Raw genomic sequence first — 22,432 nt, 5'->3', positions numbered from 1 at the left:
ATGGAATGAAAAACAGTGGTTGTCCTCTGATGATTTCTTATGCTGTAAAAGATATGTTGCCAATTATAAACCCTTTGAAAATGACAGAAAATAACACTTTTGCATTCACATTGAGAATAAACTAAACAAATAAAATGGGGTTATTTGCTTGGCACGGCTAACTTGTACTTGTGGGATGTGATTGGAGGAGCCATCATGTCCACACTGATAGACAGAGGAGTGTGTTCAGGTGCAATGAGCTGGGAGGGAAGTGCACTTGTCATGTTTCCTAACGTGTAGCAAGATGTATCGCTGGCAGAAACAGCAGGGGAGATCCTGCAAGGCCTCTCCAGAAGAGCCTCATGAAAGATTCATGTGTGATTACCTGCGAGGGGGACGAGCTCCACAGACCCTCCAGGAGAGGTAAGTCAGTCAGAGGATGGCACTCCGCAAAAAGAAGGAACGGTGATCTGTGGAATCAACAATAGTGGATGGTGAAAATTCATAAAGGCCACATTCCAGCCCAATAATCAACTATCAAACTTGTCATAGATGGTCACATGACTATTTCCGTTTTCTATTGCGTCACCGTCGCCTATTTGGTGCCTCTCTTTTAGGAGAACAAGGTCCAGATGGCTCGGTGGGGTCTGTCATTTTCCCTCAACCAGCCACTCGGCTTATCGGTAAGTTCACTTCACTTCAAGGAACCACTGACAGCTCTGTTAATTTGCACCTTTTAGCCATTTCTTTCCCAGTCCGCACATTGACTCAACACTAAAAGGCGTTATCAGCTGCTTTTTTTTTTCTCAAAAATTAACAACTTTATTCTCTAAAAAAAAAAAAAAAAAAAAAGACAACTGCATCGAACTTTTGTGGCGATAAAACTTTTGCCTTTTTAAATTAAAAATATGTTGTACATCCTGGTAAAATGACAATTTTTTTATGATAAAAGTATTACTTTATTCTCATAAAAATTAAACTTTTTGTTGCCTTTAGTACTAAATTCTCATGAGAGCCCGTGTTCCAACTGATGAATTTTACTTTGTATTTTGTTGATGGGTTTTTTAAGTCTACATCTTTGTAATCATTTTTTAAATGGTGAAATCTATTTTCCATATATTTTGGCACCATTGTAGCTCAGACATAATGTAATTGTTGTTTTTTTGCACAATTCTGTACTAAACGCTCATGATAAAGATGTTTATATTGAGAAAAAAATAGTAAATTAAATTATGCAATGTACTTAATTTATATAACCACTCATAAGCACCCCCAGGCTTTATAAAAACCTGCATTAAAAACAGAGCATATATACTCAAATTCTAGAAACAATGTCATGAGCAACAACATGATTTTTAAAAGTAATTTTAAAATGATTTTAGAAAATAATGTGGAAATACAGGTTTTTCATGTCAATGAGTTTCCTGAATATTGAATGCATCATTTGCTTTGTGTTTATGTGCTTTAATCATTTCACTTCACATCTCGTTCAGATGTTTGAAAATTGATCTTATGCTTATTAAAGTCAACTTTTGATTAACTTTGTAGTATCTCCATTTTAGTTTCTTTTCTTTTCTAACATTCTTTATGTCCATTTTGTGTTTTTCTGGGGTTTTGAAGGACAGAATATAGCATGGAACATTTACTGCATGTTTATGTGCTTTAACTATTGTACGCCCCATCGCATCCAGATGACTTTTGCTTATTAAAGTGAACTTTTTGGTGTTTTATAACACTGGTTTCTTAACATAAAGCCATATTTTCATTACCATGCCTCCACATGGCATACGCTCATAAGTCTTGAGTCAGAGGGAGGAGAAACTGAAAGCCTAAAGACTCAGAGCACAGTGGCATCAGTTCGGGGTCACTCTCCGGCCCTTGGCCTCCACCCTCAGCGGAACTGGGCTCCTGACCCCGTGAGTCATTTGTCCGAGGGTGCAGGGTAGCCAGTGGACAGCCTGCAGGGGAGTTAACTTGCGGCCTGCGGCTTTGATCATGCTCTTACCATGAACTGGGAGTCATGGAAGTGTCCCTGCTAGATTACAGTGGGGGTCATCGTGTCCTGCCGCTTTGCAGGTGACCGGTGCACATCTGGGGCACATTTTGGGATTAAATGGGAGCGAGATAAAGATCACATTCAGTATGTCTTATCCAACAGTAGAGGTTCAGATCAGAGGTGTCCAAATTTTTTGCCAGCGAGAGACACATAGAAAGATTGAAGGATGCGGGGGTTCCACTTTGATACATTTTGTCCATTAAATTAATAAAACCAATCCAATGTAGGTTAATATATGCTAAAGCCTAGGTTCGCAAAGTGGGGTACGCCAATTGTCATAGGGGTACGTGAATACAAATGAAAAACAATTAAAAACACTCACAATTACGAGGCACGGCGCAAGACCGGAGCAGAAAGGAGACATGAAGTTGCTTTTTATCATGTTCAACTTTCCCCTTCAAATTGGTATAAAATTATTATGCAGACTTAAACCATTGCCATCGTGAGTGGACAAAAAAAAAATGATGCTCCACACATTCAAACGGAAGGATGCCAACATCAGACTGGAATAAAAAATATGTAGTATGATTATCTATCAGTGCATATGTGAAACTTTATCAAAATGTGACCACGCAAAATACAAACCTTAGACCTGAAATGCAATAAAATGAATTGCATCCATCCATCCATTTTCTATGCTGCTTATCCTCATTAGGGTCATGGGTATGCTGGAGCCTATCCCAGCTGACTTCGGGCGAGAGGCGGGGTACACCCTGGACTGGTCCCCAGCCAATCGCAGGGCACATATAGACAGACAACCATTCACACTCACATTCATACCTATGGACAATTTAGAGTCGCCAATTAACCTAACATGCTTGTTTATGGAATGTGGGAACTGAAACTGGAGTACCCGGAGAAAACCCACGCACACTCGGGGAGAACATGCAAACTCCACACAGAGATGCCCAACGGCGATTCGAACCCAGATCTTCCAGACTGTGTGGCCAACATGCTAACCACTCAGCCACCGTGCGGCCCTTATAATGTTTAATATTTCAAGTGAATTAAGATTTAAAAAATGTTTTTTAAGTGTGCTGGTGTAGGGGGTACATGGCTTCAGGTCAAGTCTGCATCGGTACGCGACTGTAAAAGGTTTGGGAACTACTGTGCTAAGCTATCGGAACAAAAAATCTGCAAATCTTAGCTTTGTGTTATACTGTAGGTGACAAAGCAAATTAGTGTAACATCTAATAACATATTTTTAGAATATGTTAATTAAGACACAGGCAGCGGGCCAAAAATGGCCACACTCTGGACACCCCTGGTTTAGATGAACTGTTGAGTCAGTTTTCCTACTGAACACTTTGTCACATTCTTTCATGATTTTTATGAAAGAAAAATAGAACAGGGCTAATCCTCCAGTGCGTTTGAAGTGTTTGGTCATGGGGGTGGGACAAAAGGTGTTGACTGATAGCTACTCGGCCTATTGGGCGGCTCGGGCTTCCTTCAGAAGGTCGCGTCCTGTCTGGCCCCTGTCCACTACACACTTCCACAACATATCCGGGGTCCCGGCCCTCTGAGCTGCCCGCCGCGCGCGCTCACACACACACACACACACACACTCACACACGCGTTCACCGCACGCAAACACACACTCTGTACACCCTTGGCGCCATGCTGCGGCGCTGGTGGTCAGGGGCATTGCGTGCCATCCGTGGTCTGGTGTGAGGGGGAGGGTAGGAAGTGAGAGAGATGGGAAAATGGTCTTCATTCAATCACAGCCACCACCAGTTCTCCTTATGGAACATGTTACTCTTCCCCCCCTCTCCGATCATTTAGTGTCTCGTTACTCAACGCAACATATTTGAGGACTTGGTTCGACACCTGCATGTTTTGTAGTGGCAACAATGCATAATTTCACAGTGGTTAGCTTTGACCGATCAGTCAGATTTGACATCACACTTTGTATATTGGATCATTTAAAAAGCCACTGACAAACCTGCAACAACCGCAACACAAGATCACTGCCTTAGGCCCACTACACTGGAGCAGAGCCAGCACCACGGCTACAGCGCCATCTTTTGGCCTGCTAAGATATATACAGGCAGTTCATTAGGATCCGTCAAAAAGGCCTAAAAAATATTTAGATTTATGAGGAAAAAAAAATAATTATTACTTTGTCCCCCTAATTAAACAACGACTTTATTATCCAAAAATACATTTATTTTCATAAAATTACAACATTGCTTTGATATTACTACAACATTTCCGTTGCTTTCCCTCATCCTGATCCAACTTTTGTCTAATAAAATAAGTTATGGGATAAATGTAAGCATTGTTTATTACTAAATAAAAAATTGGTTTCAGACTTTAAAAAGACAATTTTACCTCACAGAAGTATTACTGCTATTTTATTACTACTGTTATTCTCAGAAAATTACGGCTTTCCTCTCATAAAATTGTAACTTTTTCCTCATCAAATTACAACTTATGTCTATTAATATTCAGACTATTCTTGTAAAACGCAATTGTTTTTATGATATCCCGACTAAATGCTCATACATTTTTTTTCCAGGCAAAATGATGTATTCTTCAGATAATATTATAATTTATTCCTCTTAAAATGACATCTTTTTTCTCATTAAAATATTATAAAATGCTTACTTTACTTTACAATTATCAGAATATTCGAGTTCTATTCTCATAAATTTCTGATATGACTTAAATCTGGTAAAATACTTTTTTCAATTTGCACTTTATTTTCTATAATAAACTTTGTTTAATGTTTATATACATATTTAAATAATCTGTGGTATACTAAAGGTTTTTATTATCTAAAAATAATACCAGTAAAAAATTCAGACTTTTTTTTGTAAATTTTAGATTTGTTCTCCTAAAATATATATATATATATATATATATATATATATATATATATATATATATATATACATATACACACACACACACACACACACACTATATATTTATTTATTTTTTTATTTTATTCCTGCAATAACATCAAACAAATGGAGAACAAAAGCCTTAACTGTATAGTGAACAGTAGTGTAGTTAAAATTAAAAGTGCTGATTAAATCATATTTTCTTGAGTTAATTTTCCCGCTTAATTTCATGCTGGTGGAGTTTAACATGACTTAAAGATAAAATGCATGGAGTGGTCAATTTCACAAGAGCTGTCTCTTAACAAGCTTTGTCATCTTGTTATCCGGAGTTTGTCTCAAAGAGTTCTCCTACTTCATGGCGCGGTGATTATTTTGATTTTCGGTGTTTTCTCTGATCCTGGCGAAGACAAATGAAGTGAGTGGCCACAGAGAGACAGAGTGCTCGCAGAGGGTGAAAAGAGAGTCTGGGAAAACATTCCCTTAGACGAGGAAAGAGGAGAAGGGGAGAGAAAGGAACAGAAATGTGGGCTAATAATGTTCCATCTGGTGCTGAAAATATTCCACTGCTAGATGCAATAATGATCAAACATTATTTTCATAGGTCAACAGAAGCATGAAAAGAACAGATCAGTTTTAGACATTGCTTTGATTGGACACTAAATTGACCTTCGGCTGGGAAAAGCCAAGGGTCACTTTTGTGATGGGTGCCGGTAAAAAGGACAGGAAGTGTTGACTGGATGCAAACGACTTGGCTCCATGGAGGAGCGTCAGTCATTGTGCCTGATAACCCACTTTCCACCCACCCGCAGAGAACCTCTCCTTTATAAGGCCTTTCTGACTGGGACCAGCATCCCCAAAAATAACCCTGTGTCATCTAGTAGTCAAGCCTGTGGCTCCTTGTAAACACAGAGCAGGCATTCTTCCTGCTCTAATTGTTGATCAAGACGAAGATTAGCATGGCTAATTACCGTTCACAATGCAAATCTACTTCCTTGTCCACACTTGTGTGTTTTGCATTTTCTTTGACTTTACGAAGCGTTTTTTTTTTTACGCTGCCACTGTGATGTGCGATAAGACATCAGGTGTGTGTAAATGCGTACACATGTACACAAAAGCCCTACTGTGTGTCTCTCAAAATATTATCCACAAGTCTGTCTAAATGTGTGTTAGTGAGCATTCATAATTAATCATCCACCTCACAGGTGTGGCATACTAAGATGCTGATTAGACAGCATGATCATTGCACAGGTGTGCCCTGGGTTGGCCACAATAACAGGCCACTCAAAAATGTGCAGTTGCATACAACTAAAGGCACCTTTGTTTGGACAAATATAACAATGACAACAAAAATAGCTAATAAGAGTTATTTTTTTGACAGTACAATGCTATAGCTATTCGTGTAAGAACTTACGTGATTTTGGTTATTATCAAGAAAACCATGGAAGTTGCTAGACATCAGCTCTTAAATTTAACTCTAGCTATATTTGTTATCATCATTATATTTGTTCAATCAAATGTATCAATAATGTATCAATAGCTGTACCAGGCATTAAAATGGATCAATAAACTGAAGAAACAAGGATGGTGTAATATTTTTGTCCGCGACTATTTGCTTTTGTGTATTATTTTTTACATTTAGATTTAACTGTAGTTTGTGCACACCTGGAGGTAAGAACAATGCAAACAAAGTTGGATTGGACAAACTGTACCTGTGGATTTGTCCTGAACAAATATCATGACATCACTACTATTAACAAAATAGGCTCGGAAGGGCTAGGAAGTACAAATCATGGCTCAGAGTGGTTTACTGGCCAATGGGGACAGATGTCTTCGGCAATGGTAGAAGACGCCGCGGCGATGGGAGTGGGCCCCAGGACTTTCTTTGCAGCTGGCTTTAGGGCAGCTTCTTGGGCAGCACAGGCGTCTTTGTGGGCTTTGGGACGCTGGTGTGGCAATGCTGGTATTTCAGGTGGCTGGTGGGGTTTGGTGTGTTGAGGGTCAATGTTTGCACAACAGTTGGTGTGGCTAACGCATGAGATGTATGGGCCAGTGGGGAGGTCCCGCACGATCAACACCATGATGGTTTGCAACATGTGTTTACAGCATGTCACACGTAGGAGAAAGCGAGAGCTTCACTTGCTGACCCTCTCACCCTACACCACAGCAATCTCGCCTCACTGGATTATTTTTATTTTTATTATCGGTTATCTGATCTATTTTTTAATGTCTTTGGATTTATTGGTATGATGTCATGATTCCTCACATCATGTTTATCGTGCACCCCTAAAATACGGACATCTGGACTACCTTCAGACCACACTACAAACATCATAACCCTTTTCTTGCTTTGAGAAGGTAGAGTACGCCCCATGTCACACACACAAACTAGTTATGTTTGTCAGCTCATGATAGTGATTTGGCAAAGTTTAGCTACTAACATTTGCCATCAATAAATGTCTAGCCTATCGTAATAACATGAATGTAAATTGCTGATGTAAATTGAGACTGCTTTTGTGCGTGTGGCTGCGCCACGGACAGGTACGTGAATACTACCAACCGTAAGCGACAACAAGTTATTTCATTTGGGCTGAACAAAAATTTACGAAAATTTATATGCAGTTTAATTTGCAATTGTGAAAAATCTAGACATTTTTTGTTCAAACATTTCTGTTTAATAAAAAATGTAATCTTGAGCCTGTTGCAAACAGTCCCTTGAACATGCGGCCTCTGTTTTACACCATGCAGTGGGCTGCCTGTTGGGCTTTTTTGGGACTTGTTTCTCTCACGACATCTGGCAACAATGACACCAAGCTCTGTTTTACTTGGTATCATATCGGTAAGAAAATCTGGGGTATCGTCCATCAGTTGTCCAAATCTGACAGGATGTTGCTGACATATTGTGAAGTATTGACTGCTGTGCTGAGGGATAGTAACTGCATTTTAACTCTGAAATATGCAAGGAAGGAGGACGTTAAAATGCGGTGAGAAGCTTCTAATTATGAGGAGAAATGTGATGTTAGAATAAAAGTAACAGATGGTTTGTGTAATACAGATTGTGGATGTTTACCAAGCATGACAGTTCATCCACAGTCTGCTTCTTATGGCGTTTAGCACAGCCAACAAACCCCAGCAGACATCTCCATCTCTAATTAGGACATTTCTGGTCCCTCAAGTCATATTGTGATTCTGCTAATTTAAAGCTTCTTCGAACATCTGCCTCCAAACATCTTCATGAGCTGCCCGTTTCCAAAAGCCGCAGCGCTGCAATTGAAATATGACAATAAAACCAAGCTAACCCAGCGATGTCTCAGCCACGCCCAGAACCACTTGAAGATGATATGCAGCTTGTATTGAGTCATCAGCAGGATTTTTGTTATAGGAGGAGGGGGAATTAAATATCTCACGGCGGAGATTGGCAAATGTCAGTCATGCTGGCTGTTGTCATTCCTCAAGTGGCCTTTAGCCTTGGAAGCCTGAGAAAGACCAGCAATCTTATCAATGTAGGACATTGAGGGGGAGAAACGTACTACATGGATGGAAACCAGAGAGACAATAGATGTAATGTGCACATCTTCAACAGATGTAAACACCAGAACCTGCACTCATCACCAGTCAAATACACATTGAAGGTGAAGAGAAGATCGGCGTCCCATTGGCCAATACACTTATATAGAAGGTCTCTTGACTTGTATTTTTACAGTGGGTCTTTAAAAACAGCACAGCACTCCTGTTATTTACAGGAGCTTTGACTGTTTTTGTCGTAGGGCCTAAAAAAATGACAGAGCACCATTATAGAGAGGATCTTCTCGTTTTTGCTGTAGGTCCTCCAAGTCCACAGCCTTGTATCTGTGGTCAATGCTGCGCAGCATGACGACGCAGCCACACAGATGCTCGCATATCCGAGGTCAGGTCACGGGGGCAGCAGCCTAAGCAGGGAAGCCCAGACTTCCCTCTACCCGGCCACTTTGTCCAGCTCCTCCCGGCGGATCTCGAGGCATTCCCAGACCAGTTGATCGACATAGTCTCTCCAAAATGTTCTGGGTCTTCCCCGAGGCCTTGCTCTGAACACCTCCCCAGGGAGGCGTCCGGGAGGCATCCTGACCAGATGCCCAAGACACCTCATCTGGCTCCTCACAATGCGGAGAAGCAGCGGTTCTATTTAGATTTTTCCCATATGACAGGGCTTCTCACCGTATGGCTAAGGGAGAACCCAGCCACCCTACGGAGAAAACTCATGTCGGCCGCTTGCACCCACGACCTCGTCCTTTCAGTCACTACCCAAAGCTCATGACCATAGGTGAGGGTAAGATTATTAATTATTATTATTATTATTATTATTATTATACACCATGAGTAATAATGCTGCTAAGCATTCCTCTGCATTTCTTTTCCACTTTGACAAGAGCCTGCAGCAGGCTCTTAGGTCTATCTCAAGTGGATGCTGTGTCAGTCCTGGGAACTCTGAATGAAGATAACATGACTGACAACTCAAGAGCCGCTGCAAGGAGGTCATCACATAATAGACAACGAGACAGTGCAGAAGGTAAAGAGTCCACAGTGAAATAATGTAGTTGCGAGCAGAGACATTTGTAAAGCTTTGTCAACACCTGAAAAGTGTTGTTAGAATACACAAATGTCATCCAAAAAAAATAAGAAATAATTACAACTGGGACAAAACACTGCCAGATGTAATGAGTAACTGGTCTCACTCACACTGATTGCTGATGTTTCCTCCGAGGCTGCTGTCCATGTGCTCATGTTTTGCACCTTCTCTGCAGCTGATGGTTCCTCTTAAAATGTAAGATGGACTCCTGCAGGAGATAAATCAGGTTATCATTTGACATGAGAACAGTGAGGCAGGAAAACAACTTCTTTGCTAATTTATTATAAATAATAAAATGTAAAATATATATATATATATATATATATACTATTGTGTGTTAGATAGCCAGAATGAACAACACAAAAGTACGTTACATAAATAATTTTAGATATGTTCCACTCACCTACTATGAAGGAGGGGTTTCAGTATAGACAACAGTGGTCTCTGGTGTTCATCATTGGCATTACAGGGCAATGGCTTACGATCGAGACAATTATTAGGTTCATATTGAAGACAGCTTTTCCAAGGGCTGAATTCAATTACAAAATAACTTTGATGTCACCACACTGTTATTTGCCCGCACCTCTATCAATAATGTTTGACGCTTAGTTAGACGTTAATCACCTAGCATGTTCAGTAACATGCCTATAACTTACAGTGTTGTACGTTTTATAGTAAAATTATCGTCCTCTCCTGCCTCACAAGAAAATTCTGGACCAAATGTTGGTTATCCATCTTTAAAATGAATGACAAGGCTCTACCTTAAACTCTACGTCTTAATTAACACTTTTCTAGCGAGCAAACGGGTGGCGAAATGCGGCAGTGCTCCTCCTAAACTCTAGGGGGAGTAATTGTTTTACGGTAAAATGACTAGGTGACAAACGCTGGACTGTTTATGCCTGTATTTCCATGATTTACACACAGTTCGCTCTCAAAACACACCTAAAATATGTAAATTCACAGAAAATCGTCATTTAGAGTCCAGAGTAAGGAAGGTGAAGCCCATTGCTGCATCTTCATTTGTATCCACAATTAGAATACTTCAGATGTTTGGTATTATAACATGACATGTTTCATTCAGCCTGCCCTCACAGTCTCTTCTTCATCTTGCCCTTCTTCTGTCCGCCGCGACCAAAACCAGACTTCTTAACTTCTCCAAGCCATTTTTTGTTCTTCTTGCGCAGGTTCTTAAGACCTCCGCTCTGCAGGAACTGGTGCTTCTCTCGCTTTTTGCGCTGCTTCAGGATTTGCTGGCTGGACTTCAGCTCGGAGCGCACTGCTCGGCCGCTTGACGTGCGCTGCGGTCCCGAGGAGCTTGGGCGCCCACGACCACGCCCTGCAAGACAAACAAAAAATTATTTCATCCTTGCAGCGTATACAATATGAAATCTTTTCAAAGAGCTTCACTTACGACAAAATCTCTAAAAAGCACAAACATAAAATCATACACTTGGAAGGAAAAGGCCTTAACAATGAGAATAAAGAAATATTGCAAGAAAAATATTGAAATGTCATATTTAGAGAAAAACGTATTTGAAGGGCTTATTTGGGTCACACTGAAAATAAAGAAAACTAAACAATAAAGTCATAATGTTAAGAAAATAAAGTCAGTTTTTTTTTTTTAGAATAAAATACATGTGTTTTTTGGGTTATGTTTTAATAATAAAGCATTTTTTATTTTACATTCAAAGAGAATTTACATTGTGAGTTTGTTATATATACACACACACACACACACATATACATACACACACACGCACACATATATATACATATACAGTACATATACATCCACACACACACACACACACACACTCCAGGGGTTGACATATAAACAAAAAAGTATTTTCAGCATATATATTTGACAGAAGGTATTATATATATACACACCTCTTGGTGGCTTCCTCCCTCCTCCTCCTGCTGCTGCACCTCCTTCTCCATCTGAGCCCGACCCGCCGTCATCAATCCTGTACCTCTTCTTCCACTCCTCATAACTGAGAGGTGATTAAGAAGAACATTTCCACTAATGCAGCTAAATTTGTGCCAGTTTAGTGCTGCTACTGGTTTTGTTCTGGTAGGTTTCTACTTCCTGTTATGTTGATGTACTGTATACCATTGCCATTGGCTTGGTAGGACTCTATTGAGCATCTTATTGTGGACAAAGAACTTGGATTTGAATCTTTTGTGACTTGAGTTCCATCCGTTTATGCTGTTTTACAAGAAGGAGAACTGAGTGAAGACGCAGACTACTGAGTAGCTTCTCGTGCTAGCCACTTATGCTCAAAAGGCAGTGCCTTTTGTGTGCTATGCTTTCCCTTCAGTTTTCATGAAACCTGAGATAATGAGTGAAAGGATACAAGTTCTTTTTGTTCTTCTTGTTGCTGATGACTTGACCACCATCCAGTTTTATCTTCTTCTTCTGGTCCCCCTTTCCCGTTTCCATTATGAAGCGTTTCCTCTTTCTGTCCCTGCAGATGTCACAATGTTCAATAAAAGCATGAAAACATACATTTAAAAAATGTCATTTTGAACGTTACCATTTCATGATTTTCTTGTGCTGGTTTAATCTGTCTCCTTCGTCTCCCATGAGGTCCAGGACGGCAGAGGACGCTTGCTTTTCAAAGGCGCTGCCCTCTCCGGCCAGACTTAACCTGAGACAACAACATAAGGGTGTGAAGCACATGTCTGATAGGACTACATACTGTATGCATGGATGGCTTTACCCTCTTTCTGAGTTGAAGTCTTTCGGTCTGTAGGGGATGTAGTACTCCTCATCTTTGCCCGTCTGTCTGCCTCGCTTGTCCTTTGGACAGTTTTCTCCTCCATCCTGATGGCCTTTCCTCTTTCCTCCAACTACCTCTGAGAAGACCTCCTGGAAAGTAAGAACTCCTTCAAACCTGGGAACTAGGGACGTCCCGATCCAATCTTCAGGATTGGGATTGGCTGCCGATTATGAAGATTGGATAATATTGGCTTCCGACATGAAATCGGGCCGATCCGGTTGCTGTATAGCGTTCGTAACTCTGGGCCACACTCCAACATGGTAGGTGCGGTAATGCACCTCAAAGCTGGCTGCCGCTCGACTCCCGCCACCCGCAAGAAGAAGAAAACTCAACACCACCATGCGGACATGTCCACTGTGTATTATGCTGAAGTTAGTTTCACGTTGGGCGTTGGCTACTCAGCTCTGTAGCTTCAGCAGTAGTTCCCTCTCACTGTGCCCGGACTGCTGTGTCATTGTGCCGTGAGCTCGCACAGGAAGTGCCGCTGTACAGTGGCGGAGCTAAATGGCCGCCAATGGTGGCCATGGCCACCCTTGGTCACTCTCCGGCCACGTCACTGGCCATCTAGACATTTCAGGTATCAACTTATTGCCACCCCTATGTGAGTAATGGTCTCACCTTGGCCACCCCAATGATACATTTCTGGCTAAAATAATATAATGTACAATATTGTAAATCACACCACAAATTGATCTATAACCATATCAGATGATTAGTCCTACCCTAATAGTATTTTGCACTGCCATTTTTTCCAATTTTATCTTTTATTGGATGGACTTTCATCGGATTAGGCACCTGACTCACAGAGGTTTGTTACAAAACCTAAAAAATATTGTTGGTCATGCTGTGTAATAAAAAAAAGGTAATTCAGCAATACTTTGGTTGCATTATTTTGAAAGCTTTGAAGAGCTATCGGCATAACCATATTCAATTCCACAAATTCATGTTTGTAACAAACGCTTATTATTTAAAAAATAAATAAATAAATAAAATACTGGATCGGCTTGGCTGTAAAAGACTGTAAAAAAAATTGGATGGGAAGCCAAAAAATGTGGATCAGAACATCCCTACTGGAAACTATCACTAAATTTCCTTGCAACAATAACAAAATCAATGTAACTCTTTGAAAAAACATTTTAGTAGGCCTCCATTTGACTTATTTTTGTTACCAAATATGGTTCCTTGCCTGATAAAGGGCTAAAGGCTTAACAATACAGAATTAGTGTCAACATGTTCCACCCTACTGTAGTATTGCATACATTACAGTTGTCCCTCACTACATCGCAGTTTGAATTCCGTGGCTTATTTTTCAAAATCAATTGGGCGTCCATTTGACAAGTCTTTTTCCCCTACATTATGGATAACTAAATGGCTGAAACTGCTATCTTCTTACCTGTAGTGCATCATCGTCTTTGCAAGTTTCTGAAGCCTCTTCACAGGCTGGAATATTGCTTGTCTGATGAAGGTGCCCCTGTGCAGCCAGACTTTCTCTGTCTCTGCTGAACTTGTCCACCAGCCTCGAGTCCTTAGAGCGTTTGGCCCGCATCACCTCACTGGCAGGCGTCTTGCAGCTGGAGTTGATTTCAAAGATGGTCTAGAAAAGATAAACAAATATGTTAGGGTCTATCACAGTCTGGCAGGGAGAAATCATTGTTAAGAATGCAGACTCACTGCTTTGGATTTGTAGCCCTTGATGGCATCAACTATCTGAAGGCGCTCAAATTCAGTTTTCTCCAAACCAGAACCTAAAAAACAAGCCATTAGCAACTTGTGTCTGAGAACCATCATCCTCCACCCTCTTACTGCAAACAAACCCAGTAAGGGATGGACGGCCATGCAAGACAGATCCATGTTTTTCACTCGTCTGATGGACTCTGCAGAGGGGTTAGGTCTAGACTTGAGGTACTGCTTGTAAGCGTTCTCAGAGATCCGGTGCAGGTTCTGTAGGTCCATCAAGTTGCTATGTGTCGTAATCAGGTTGCCCCCTTCATCGTCCAGGATGCTCTGAGGGACACGACCAAACACACCATCTAAATCTGCAGAGAGGGGCGGGAAAGGATTTTATGATCATTATTTTAACAAATGTCTTTATCTCAAGAAATGTCTTACCTGGTGTGTGCGCCGATGTGGCCAGCTGAACAGGTCTTCCAAGGAAAAGGTGTAGGTCATAGACAAAAGCCATCTCGTCAGGACAAACCATACTGTAGGCTGTGCCGCTGCGACCCGCTCGACCCACGCGACCTGAGGATTTTTAAATGTAATCATTGTAAACAGCCACAATGGGTATCCCCCGAGCCTTTAAGATCATGTACATTACCGCAAAAGTTGTTCAAAGAACTACCTCATTCTATAGATAATGGAAACATTTATGACAGTGAATCGCTTATAAAGAATAGGGGGAAAGTAACTCACCAACTCTGTGCAAGAAGAGCTTCGACTTGGAGGGAAAGTTGTAGTTGATGACATTGTCCAGCAGGGGGATGTCTATACCGCGAGCTGCAACATCAGTAACAATGAGCACCATGGCTTTGCGGTGCACAAACTTCCCAATGTTTATCTTCCTGGCCGTCTGATCAAGGGCGCTGTAGATGTATGCGCACTCCACTCCTTCTGACAACAACAGCTGCAGATCACAGTGGATGTCAGAAAACACGCTCAAAGACTGAGAGAAGCTAAGCTATAGTGCCTTACCTCCTTAAGGTACTCTACGTGATGTTTGGTGGCTACAAAGACCACTGTCTGCTCCTGAGGTTTTACGACATTCCTCAGGAGGTGGAGAAGTAAGGCCGGCTTGTCATCCACTCGTAAATGGAAGAAAGACAGCTGATGGATCACAAGAGGGCTGTTAATAAATAATAAATCACTCAAAACTAGGACTCTCATAGACTTTTACCTTGATCTGGTCACTGAGCTTGGAGTCCACATCCAAACGAATCAGTACAGGTTCAGTTAGCCCTGATCATGAAAAACACATTATAATCACACCTATTTAACTACTTGTAGCAGCCAGTACACACAGTAGACATGATCTCACCAGCTCGAGCGAACTCCACCAGCAGTTTGGGCAGAGTGGCAGAGAACAGCAGAGTCTGTCTGGTGTCAGGAAGCCTCCGGATGATCTCCTGGACCTGCTCGGCAAAGCCCATTTCAAACAACCTGAACAGACAAATGGCATTACCACACGTGCAACAATACAGTTCAGAAAGAAAGGAAGGAAAACATAAGTAACTTACCTGTCTGCCTCATCAAACACCACGTACTCCACGTTTTGCAACTTCAGGTTCATTTCCTGGATGACGTGCATGAGACGTCCAGGGGTACCAATGATTCTAATGGAGAAAAACAGAACTGATCAGTAAAATGTTGCTAATGTTTGTCTCCTCTGGTCCCATTGCTTAGTGTTATGTTGATGTGTGTGGTATACATATGGCATCTATTACCTTGGACATGTGCAGAGTTACGGTGTATATGTAAAAAGTGGATAAAGTGAGCAATAGCGCTTCTTCGAGCCATGCACTCCGTCGAAGACGGGCATGGACAAACACAGCTCATTAGCATTAAAGCTACAGACATACAAAACGGCATGTTCCCCATAAGTCTTACTAAAAGCACGTTTAAACTAAACTCCAGCATCATGGCTAGATTTTGGACAACACACTTCCAATACACGATTATGGGACCTCAGAGATTTATTTTAAATTACTCCGAAATACTATAATATGAGTCCATTAATGACAACACCCTTTGCCAACTCCGGGGGGAAAGTGAGCCTACAATTGTGGTCTTACTCACATGTCAGGGTTTTCGTGCAATGCAGCAAACTGGTCCTCCATTCTGGAGAGGACACAGAACTCCAGTTAAGCAAACAACAATCACAAAAGTAGAAGTTACACACCAAGACTAACACACCTGTCTCCACCTAGGATCAATGCAGTCTTCAAGCGGGTGAACTTACCCAACTACATCAACAAAAGAAGGTGTTTTAGGTCTTTTGTCAAGCAAATAAATGTTACCACCCAATTTTTTGTCTTTTACCTCCTTTGTGAACTTCATGGTCTGAAGGGCCAGCTCCCTGGTGGGTGTCAGGATGAGAGCCCTGGCTCCCGTCTGGGCTTGCGGCGCCTTCAGCTTCTCAAACATGGGCACCAGGAAGGCAGCCGTCTTTCCGCTGCCTGTCCGAGCCATGGCTACAATATCTTTGCCATCCAAAATGACTGGGATAGTCTGCAATATGGAGGAGGAGGCGGTTATTGTGTTATACAGGATGCTGAAGGTGGTCAGTGGTCAATGTTACCTTTCTTTGGATTGGAGTTGGGACTTTGTAACCTTTCTTCATGACCCCTTTGAATACCGGGTAACAGAGTCCTAACCAGACACAAACATGGCACAATTAACTCACTGATAGCTGTGATAATCACATTACAAGTACTTCTGCTTTACTAAAGAGCTATTAAAGAGCTATAACAAGTGAATGGCATGTTGCTGCTCTAAGAGAAGTCACTTTACAAATGGACACATCGTATCACATGCACTGCACATTTATTATTATTATGTCTCTCACCCATGGACTGAAATCCTCCGGACTTCTTCTTCTTCTTGTTCTGTGCTCGGACCAGCTCCCTGGTGTCAGGCTCCACATCCGACAGGTAGTCGGAAGTGGCAGGGAACTGCAACAGTTTCCTCCCTGGCTGTAAGAGAGACATGACTGGCAGGTTTGTTAAAAAAAAAAAAGCCAAGTATGACCATAAAAATAAAGTTTAGCTTTGAAATTATGGAGTATTATTTTAGGCAAGAACGAATTACTCCTCATTCTTTTGTGCATAAAACATTATTTATGACATACTGTAGATGCTTTGATTCCATGATGACTATCTGATGTGTTACTGAGCAGAACTGCACTAAATGAGAGTGTCACTATCAACAAAGGGAAGTGCATTTCTTAGCATCTTTTAAGGTTTTCCACTTTAACTTCAGTACTTTAGTTTTTCATTTTAGTAGTGAAATAAAAAAAAAAAAGAGTTAAAATTACTAGGGGGCATCCGGATTTGAACCGGAGACCTCTTGATCTGCAGTCAAATGCTCTACCACTGAGCTATACCCCCCACCAATTGACAAGATGAGTACGTGACAATACACCAGTGTTTGAAAAAAACTCAAAGAGAACAAGAACTTCCACAAGTAATCAATTTCATAGTTGAAGACTTACGAAATCATCGTCTTTGATTTCTGCAGCTAGTTCGAAGTCCCCACCGTCAGAGTCCACCTCAGGCTCTCTTCTTTTCTTTTTTGTCAGCTTCTTCTTCCTCTGCGCCATACTGACGTTCTAGTTGTTCCTCTTAAGTTCTCAGGCGACGTGTTAACAGAACAAAATCTAGTTTATAGACTTCATGTTATGTTGAAAAGCGTTGACTTGAATCAGGCAGACATGTTGTAAACACGTGTGAGCGTCTTCTTCTTTTTCTTCTTCGTCGTCGTCGTCGTCGTCTTCTTCTTCTTCTGTTTCTTGGCTGCCAGGAGTTGCCTGCTGCTCTCGAGCGCCACTCACGACCTCCTGTTAGAAGTACGGGCATTGATGGTCTTCAAAGATTTTGTTATTCTCTTTGATTAAAAAGCAGCGACATCCTAATAGTGCCTGCATTTGAAACTGTAGTCAGAGTAGTATTTCAACAATAATAGTACATTAATTGGCATGGTTATCTCTTACAAAACACCACTTTAACCTGCTTTAAATGAAAATTAAACAAATAAAATTTGCAACTGATTAAGTATGTATAACGCTAAGTGTATTTCTTAGTTGCATAATATTTTATAAGGTACCGTTAGAGGGCAGACAAAGCCAAGCTACCCGTGCCACTGCTGTCACATTCATGTGTCTGGATTGCTGAAATGTGCCACATGGTTCCGCCACAGCACAGACATTACTATCACTGCTTGGAAACGCAATCTCAGCAAAAACATATGTCTCTCCTTCCAGTTTTGCCAAGATTCTGTCCTCTGCTCCTGACATCCATTCCGGGTAAGGTGTTTTATGTAGAGTAAAGATACATTTTATAAAATAATAAAAAAGAAACAAAAAGGTATTTACTGGAGGTGCAGTGTCTAGTTATTCAAGTGGGTGATGCACCTGGTGGTTAATCGGCATGGCATCTTTTAGAGCAGATGCTACTATTTGTGGAACTACATTATCGATCTATCTATCCATCAATCCAGTCATATCACCATACATACTGTATGTTCACTTAACTGTACATACCTGTCAAGATTTATAAAATATTAAAAATAAGGGACAATTTCAGGAAAATAAGGGATGATAAGGGAAAATTAGGGAAATTATGGTCCTTCCACCAGAATTTCCACCAGCAACTGGCAGTGCCAGAGAGTTTGTTTCGCTTTTTAAGAATGTTAAAATACGGGAAGCTATTAAAACGTGAGGGCGCCGATTAAGAAGATCAATATACAGTTTCCCAACTGCAGAGAGTACCAGGCAGCCATTTTTAGAGCTAAAGCATTTATAAAGAGCACAAATTCAAATTACTACAATGCTAATAATAACAATAGAAAAAAAGGAGGTGTATTTGAGTTGAGACCTTTATTTTATAGTGGATGACTCATTCTGTGATTAATTGGCGCAGAGCGTCTATGAGAGCGGATGCCATTATTTGAGGAAATATGGTATCAGTCTATGCATGCATCTATGTAGCCATCATATTTCCTTATATAGTCTGGGACACTTATTTATTCAACAACAAAGAGTACCAGGCGTCGTTTATTAGAGTTAAGGAGTCAATTAAAACACAAATGCATGTTTAAAAATAGAGAGTAAAAATGAGTCGTCTATTTGAGGTGGGGTCTTTATTTGTTCAAGTGGTGACTATCTAATTGGGGCGTTTATTTTTACAGAGAAATCTTTAATAAATAAAAAAAACACATTAAAAGTATGAATTTATGGCTGGCAGTGAGTTTTTGCAGAAAACCTTCATCTTGTTTACAAGTGGCCACAGTGTGAGTGTGTTTTTTTCTTTTAAATCACCCAGTGGAAATGTGTCCTTTGGATGATAACGCTGACACTAATATGGCAGCCAAAACGTACTGTTTGAAGTCAGTGGGCTGAGGCTGATGTACAGTAAATAAGTCAACACCATGGCAACAGCCCGCAGCTAATGCCATTCATATTCCCCCCGCGGAGCCCGGCTGCAGTGGCCTGGAGCCAAATCTGTTTCAGGGACTTCAGGCTTTGCACAAATACACAAACAGGATGCATTGACACGCCAGTTGTCGGTTTTTAAAAGTCCATTGACGTGATACTGAGGTGATCGTCATCTCTGTTTTGGTGTGAACCAGCTCCTAAATCACTTCCACATCGTGTGGTCGTGGCATTTAATGACATGACGCTTGTTTATGATTCAGCATGCAGGCACCGCCTTGACAAAACTAGCATGTTGTGAATCCTTGATTTCACCCCTATAAATAACAAATTGATTCATCAGGAGGCAATGTAGGCCAGGCTAAGCTGTGCACAGAGCAGCTGAGTGTATGACCTTTCACCAAAAAAAAAGAAAAAAAAGATGGTGCAAGTTGTGTGTCAGCGAGAACACGTTAATGCGCAAAAACTCACCAGTGGCTAAGTGCATGAATGCAAGTCATTAGGGAAACAGATGTCAGCACGTCTCAGGTTAAATTTTGTTTTATTTTTTGCTTCCCAAGCTGAGTGCGTGTGGCAAGCAGATGCTGCCGCCTCTAAGCCGTCAAGATTGAGGGGGCGTGTTTAAATTAAGAGATTATCGAGTTGACGTTTGTTAAGAAAACAACAAACCGCGCCCTATCGATGCTTTCATTTACCATTTAGCGACCCTTTAAAAAAAATGATGTTGCAGAGCTGCATAGTTTCCAGACATGTTCCCCAGGCGAGACTTGACATATTTGGATGCCAAACGCTGTTCATCCAAGGGGTGCATGAAAGTCAGACATCTGATAACAGCTTTTCATAATATTTGATTCTGTTTTGCTTCTTGAGAGGAAATATCAGCTCTGGAGCTGCAAATCCTATGAAGTGATTGTGACCTAACTGAGAAACAGGAGTCTGTGGAATGGGAGAAAAGCAAAAAAAAACCCCTACAAAATCTACAGCACTTGCTGAGAAATGTCATTCTTTAAAACTCCAATTTCTCTCACAAATAAATCATCATTTGTTATAAAACTTCATATCCGAAATAAAAATGTAGCTATGTATAGCAGGCACAGAAACAAGTTCCTGGTCATGTGACAGGTTTACACAGCCACGTGTTGCTAGGCAGAGTTCATAAGCCTCAAAGGCCATTTCAAAGATGTCACATACTAGCTACGGCTGCTGGGCTGTTAAAACTAGGGGACCAGGAACAGAAACTACTTCAAAGCAGCACTTTAAGCACATAGCGGCCACTGAATATAAGTAACAATGCTCATGTTATTTGTTTTGTCTCTATTTCTCCTGTTGATTGCCATTTTTCATGTTGTACTTGTGACAGAGTCTTTAGAACAGCACCTATAAATAAAACATACATTACTATTAGCATTTACTAAAGCGCCATCTTTGTGGTTGTTGACATGGGAATAGATGGGACCCTTACGGGTCTCTTCCATTTGCAACCTGCAACATTACTATTGGAAGTAAGGAACTAACAAACCAGCCAACTAAGCAACAGTATTAAAATCAACATGACACCGCCTTGTGTTTGGAAATGATAGTAGTAGTGAGTATGTGTAATCAGCTAAGGCCCGGTGTGTTGTGGCGAATTGACAGTCATAGCCTGGGCTGCCATGGCACTGTGTGAATGCGATGCTGCTACTCCTAGTGACAGCAGCAGATGGTGATGGGGGCCTTGGGCAGTGCCCCCCGCCACAGCACCCCTTGAACCTTGGGAGCAGGAACAGAGCAGCCATGCACACAAAATATGAAGGCCGCTTATTGCGTCTTCAGATGCTGACACAAGACGTTGAGAGGAGAAACTCTAGTATGTACATGCTTGACAAGACAAAGACAGTCCCTCTGTTTGTTTTTTTTTGTATTGTCACTTGTTGCTCGTCAGAATTCTAAAAAAAATGATATGGTGAAAATGCTCACTAGCCTAATAATTGTTATAGCTATTAGGTGTAAGGGTAAAGGAGCATAGCATTAATAGGGGCATGGCGTCTATTTCAGTGGAGGCCGCTATCTGAAGAATAAAGTATACATCCATCACATTTACGTGTTGTTAGGCAGAATTTTTTTTTTCAAATCTGCCAGGAGTGCCAGTTACCATCACTATACTGTTTCCTTGGCAACCTCAGAATGGATTTAGGGAGAGCCATAAAATGAGGTACACATTGAAGTCGCAAATTTAACAAATGTGCATATGTACAGTCGTCCCTCGCTACATGACAGTTCAAACATCGCGCCCTCACTTAATTGCCGTTTTAATTAATTAATAAATGATCCCTGTTTTCGTGCTTAAATACAGCTTCATTCATTTTCTATGCCGCTTGTCCTCACAACGGTCGCAGGGGTATGCTGGAGCCTATCCCAGCTGACTTCGGGCGAGAGGCAGGGTACACCCTGCACTGGTCGCCATCCAATCGCATGGCACATATAGACAAAAAGAACATTGACTCGCACATTCATACCTATGGACAATTTAGAGTCGCCAATCAACCTAACATGCATGTTTTTGGAATTTGGGAGAAAACCGGAGTACCCGGAGAAAACCCACACACGCACGGGGAGAACATGCAAACTCCACACAGAGATGCCCAACAGAGATTCGAAACTAGATTTTCCAGATCTCCTGACTGTGTGGCCACATGTCCACTAACCACTAGGTCACAGTGTGACCAATGAATGAGTGCCATAAATACTGCCTATTACGTATCAGTAAAAAAAAAGAAAAAAAGAAAAAAAAAGAAGCACATTTAAGCAAATTCTACTTATTCTTGGCCTAAATTAAGCATTTTCAAGCATAAACATGGCTAAATGAACTAAAATATTAATTGTAATTGTGAATGTAGTATTCTACATTGGCCAATGAGTGGCAGTAATTGTTTGGTGAGACAAGCACCAAATGTGATCACCAGAACAGGCATTTATTGCAGGTTTAAATTATCTTACAACAGGCACAATAATAATAACATAATAATCTTAATAATAACACGG

General features: G+C 41.1%; 1 protein-coding gene and 1 non-coding gene across 2 annotated transcripts; both read right to left on the bottom strand.

The window, feature by feature from the left end:
- Positions 1-364: 364 nt before the first annotated feature.
- ddx54 (DEAD (Asp-Glu-Ala-Asp) box polypeptide 54) lies at positions 365-17,773 on the bottom strand. The gene is made up of 22 exons (XM_054758051.1): positions 17,474-17,773; positions 16,829-16,955; positions 16,562-16,632; positions 16,303-16,491; positions 16,177-16,226; positions 16,060-16,101; positions 15,501-15,596; positions 15,302-15,423; positions 15,161-15,222; positions 14,959-15,090; positions 14,680-14,890; positions 14,377-14,508; positions 14,082-14,303; positions 13,939-14,012; positions 13,661-13,861; positions 12,208-12,356; positions 12,022-12,135; positions 11,842-11,952; positions 11,375-11,478; positions 9,888-10,820; positions 9,595-9,692; positions 365-449 (listed from the first exon to the last, which is right to left on the bottom strand). Exons 1-20 carry the CDS (start codon positions 17,579-17,581, stop codon positions 10,573-10,575), a joined length of 2,565 nt encoding a protein of 854 aa, XP_054614026.1. The 5' UTR covers positions 17,582-17,773; the 3' UTR covers positions 365-449; positions 9,595-9,692; positions 9,888-10,572.
- trnac-gca (transfer RNA cysteine (anticodon GCA)) lies at positions 17,298-17,369 on the bottom strand. Its single transcript has one exon. It is a non-coding gene; the product is annotated as a tRNA-Cys (tRNA).
- Positions 17,774-22,432: the final 4,659 nt, after the last annotated feature.

This window comes from Dunckerocampus dactyliophorus, chromosome 17 (assembly GCF_027744805.1).
Source record: "Dunckerocampus dactyliophorus isolate RoL2022-P2 chromosome 17, RoL_Ddac_1.1, whole genome shotgun sequence".
NCBI classification, from domain to species: Eukaryota; Metazoa; Chordata; class Actinopteri; order Syngnathiformes; family Syngnathidae; genus Dunckerocampus; species Dunckerocampus dactyliophorus.
This window is presented reverse-complemented; position numbering and strand designations above follow the sequence as displayed.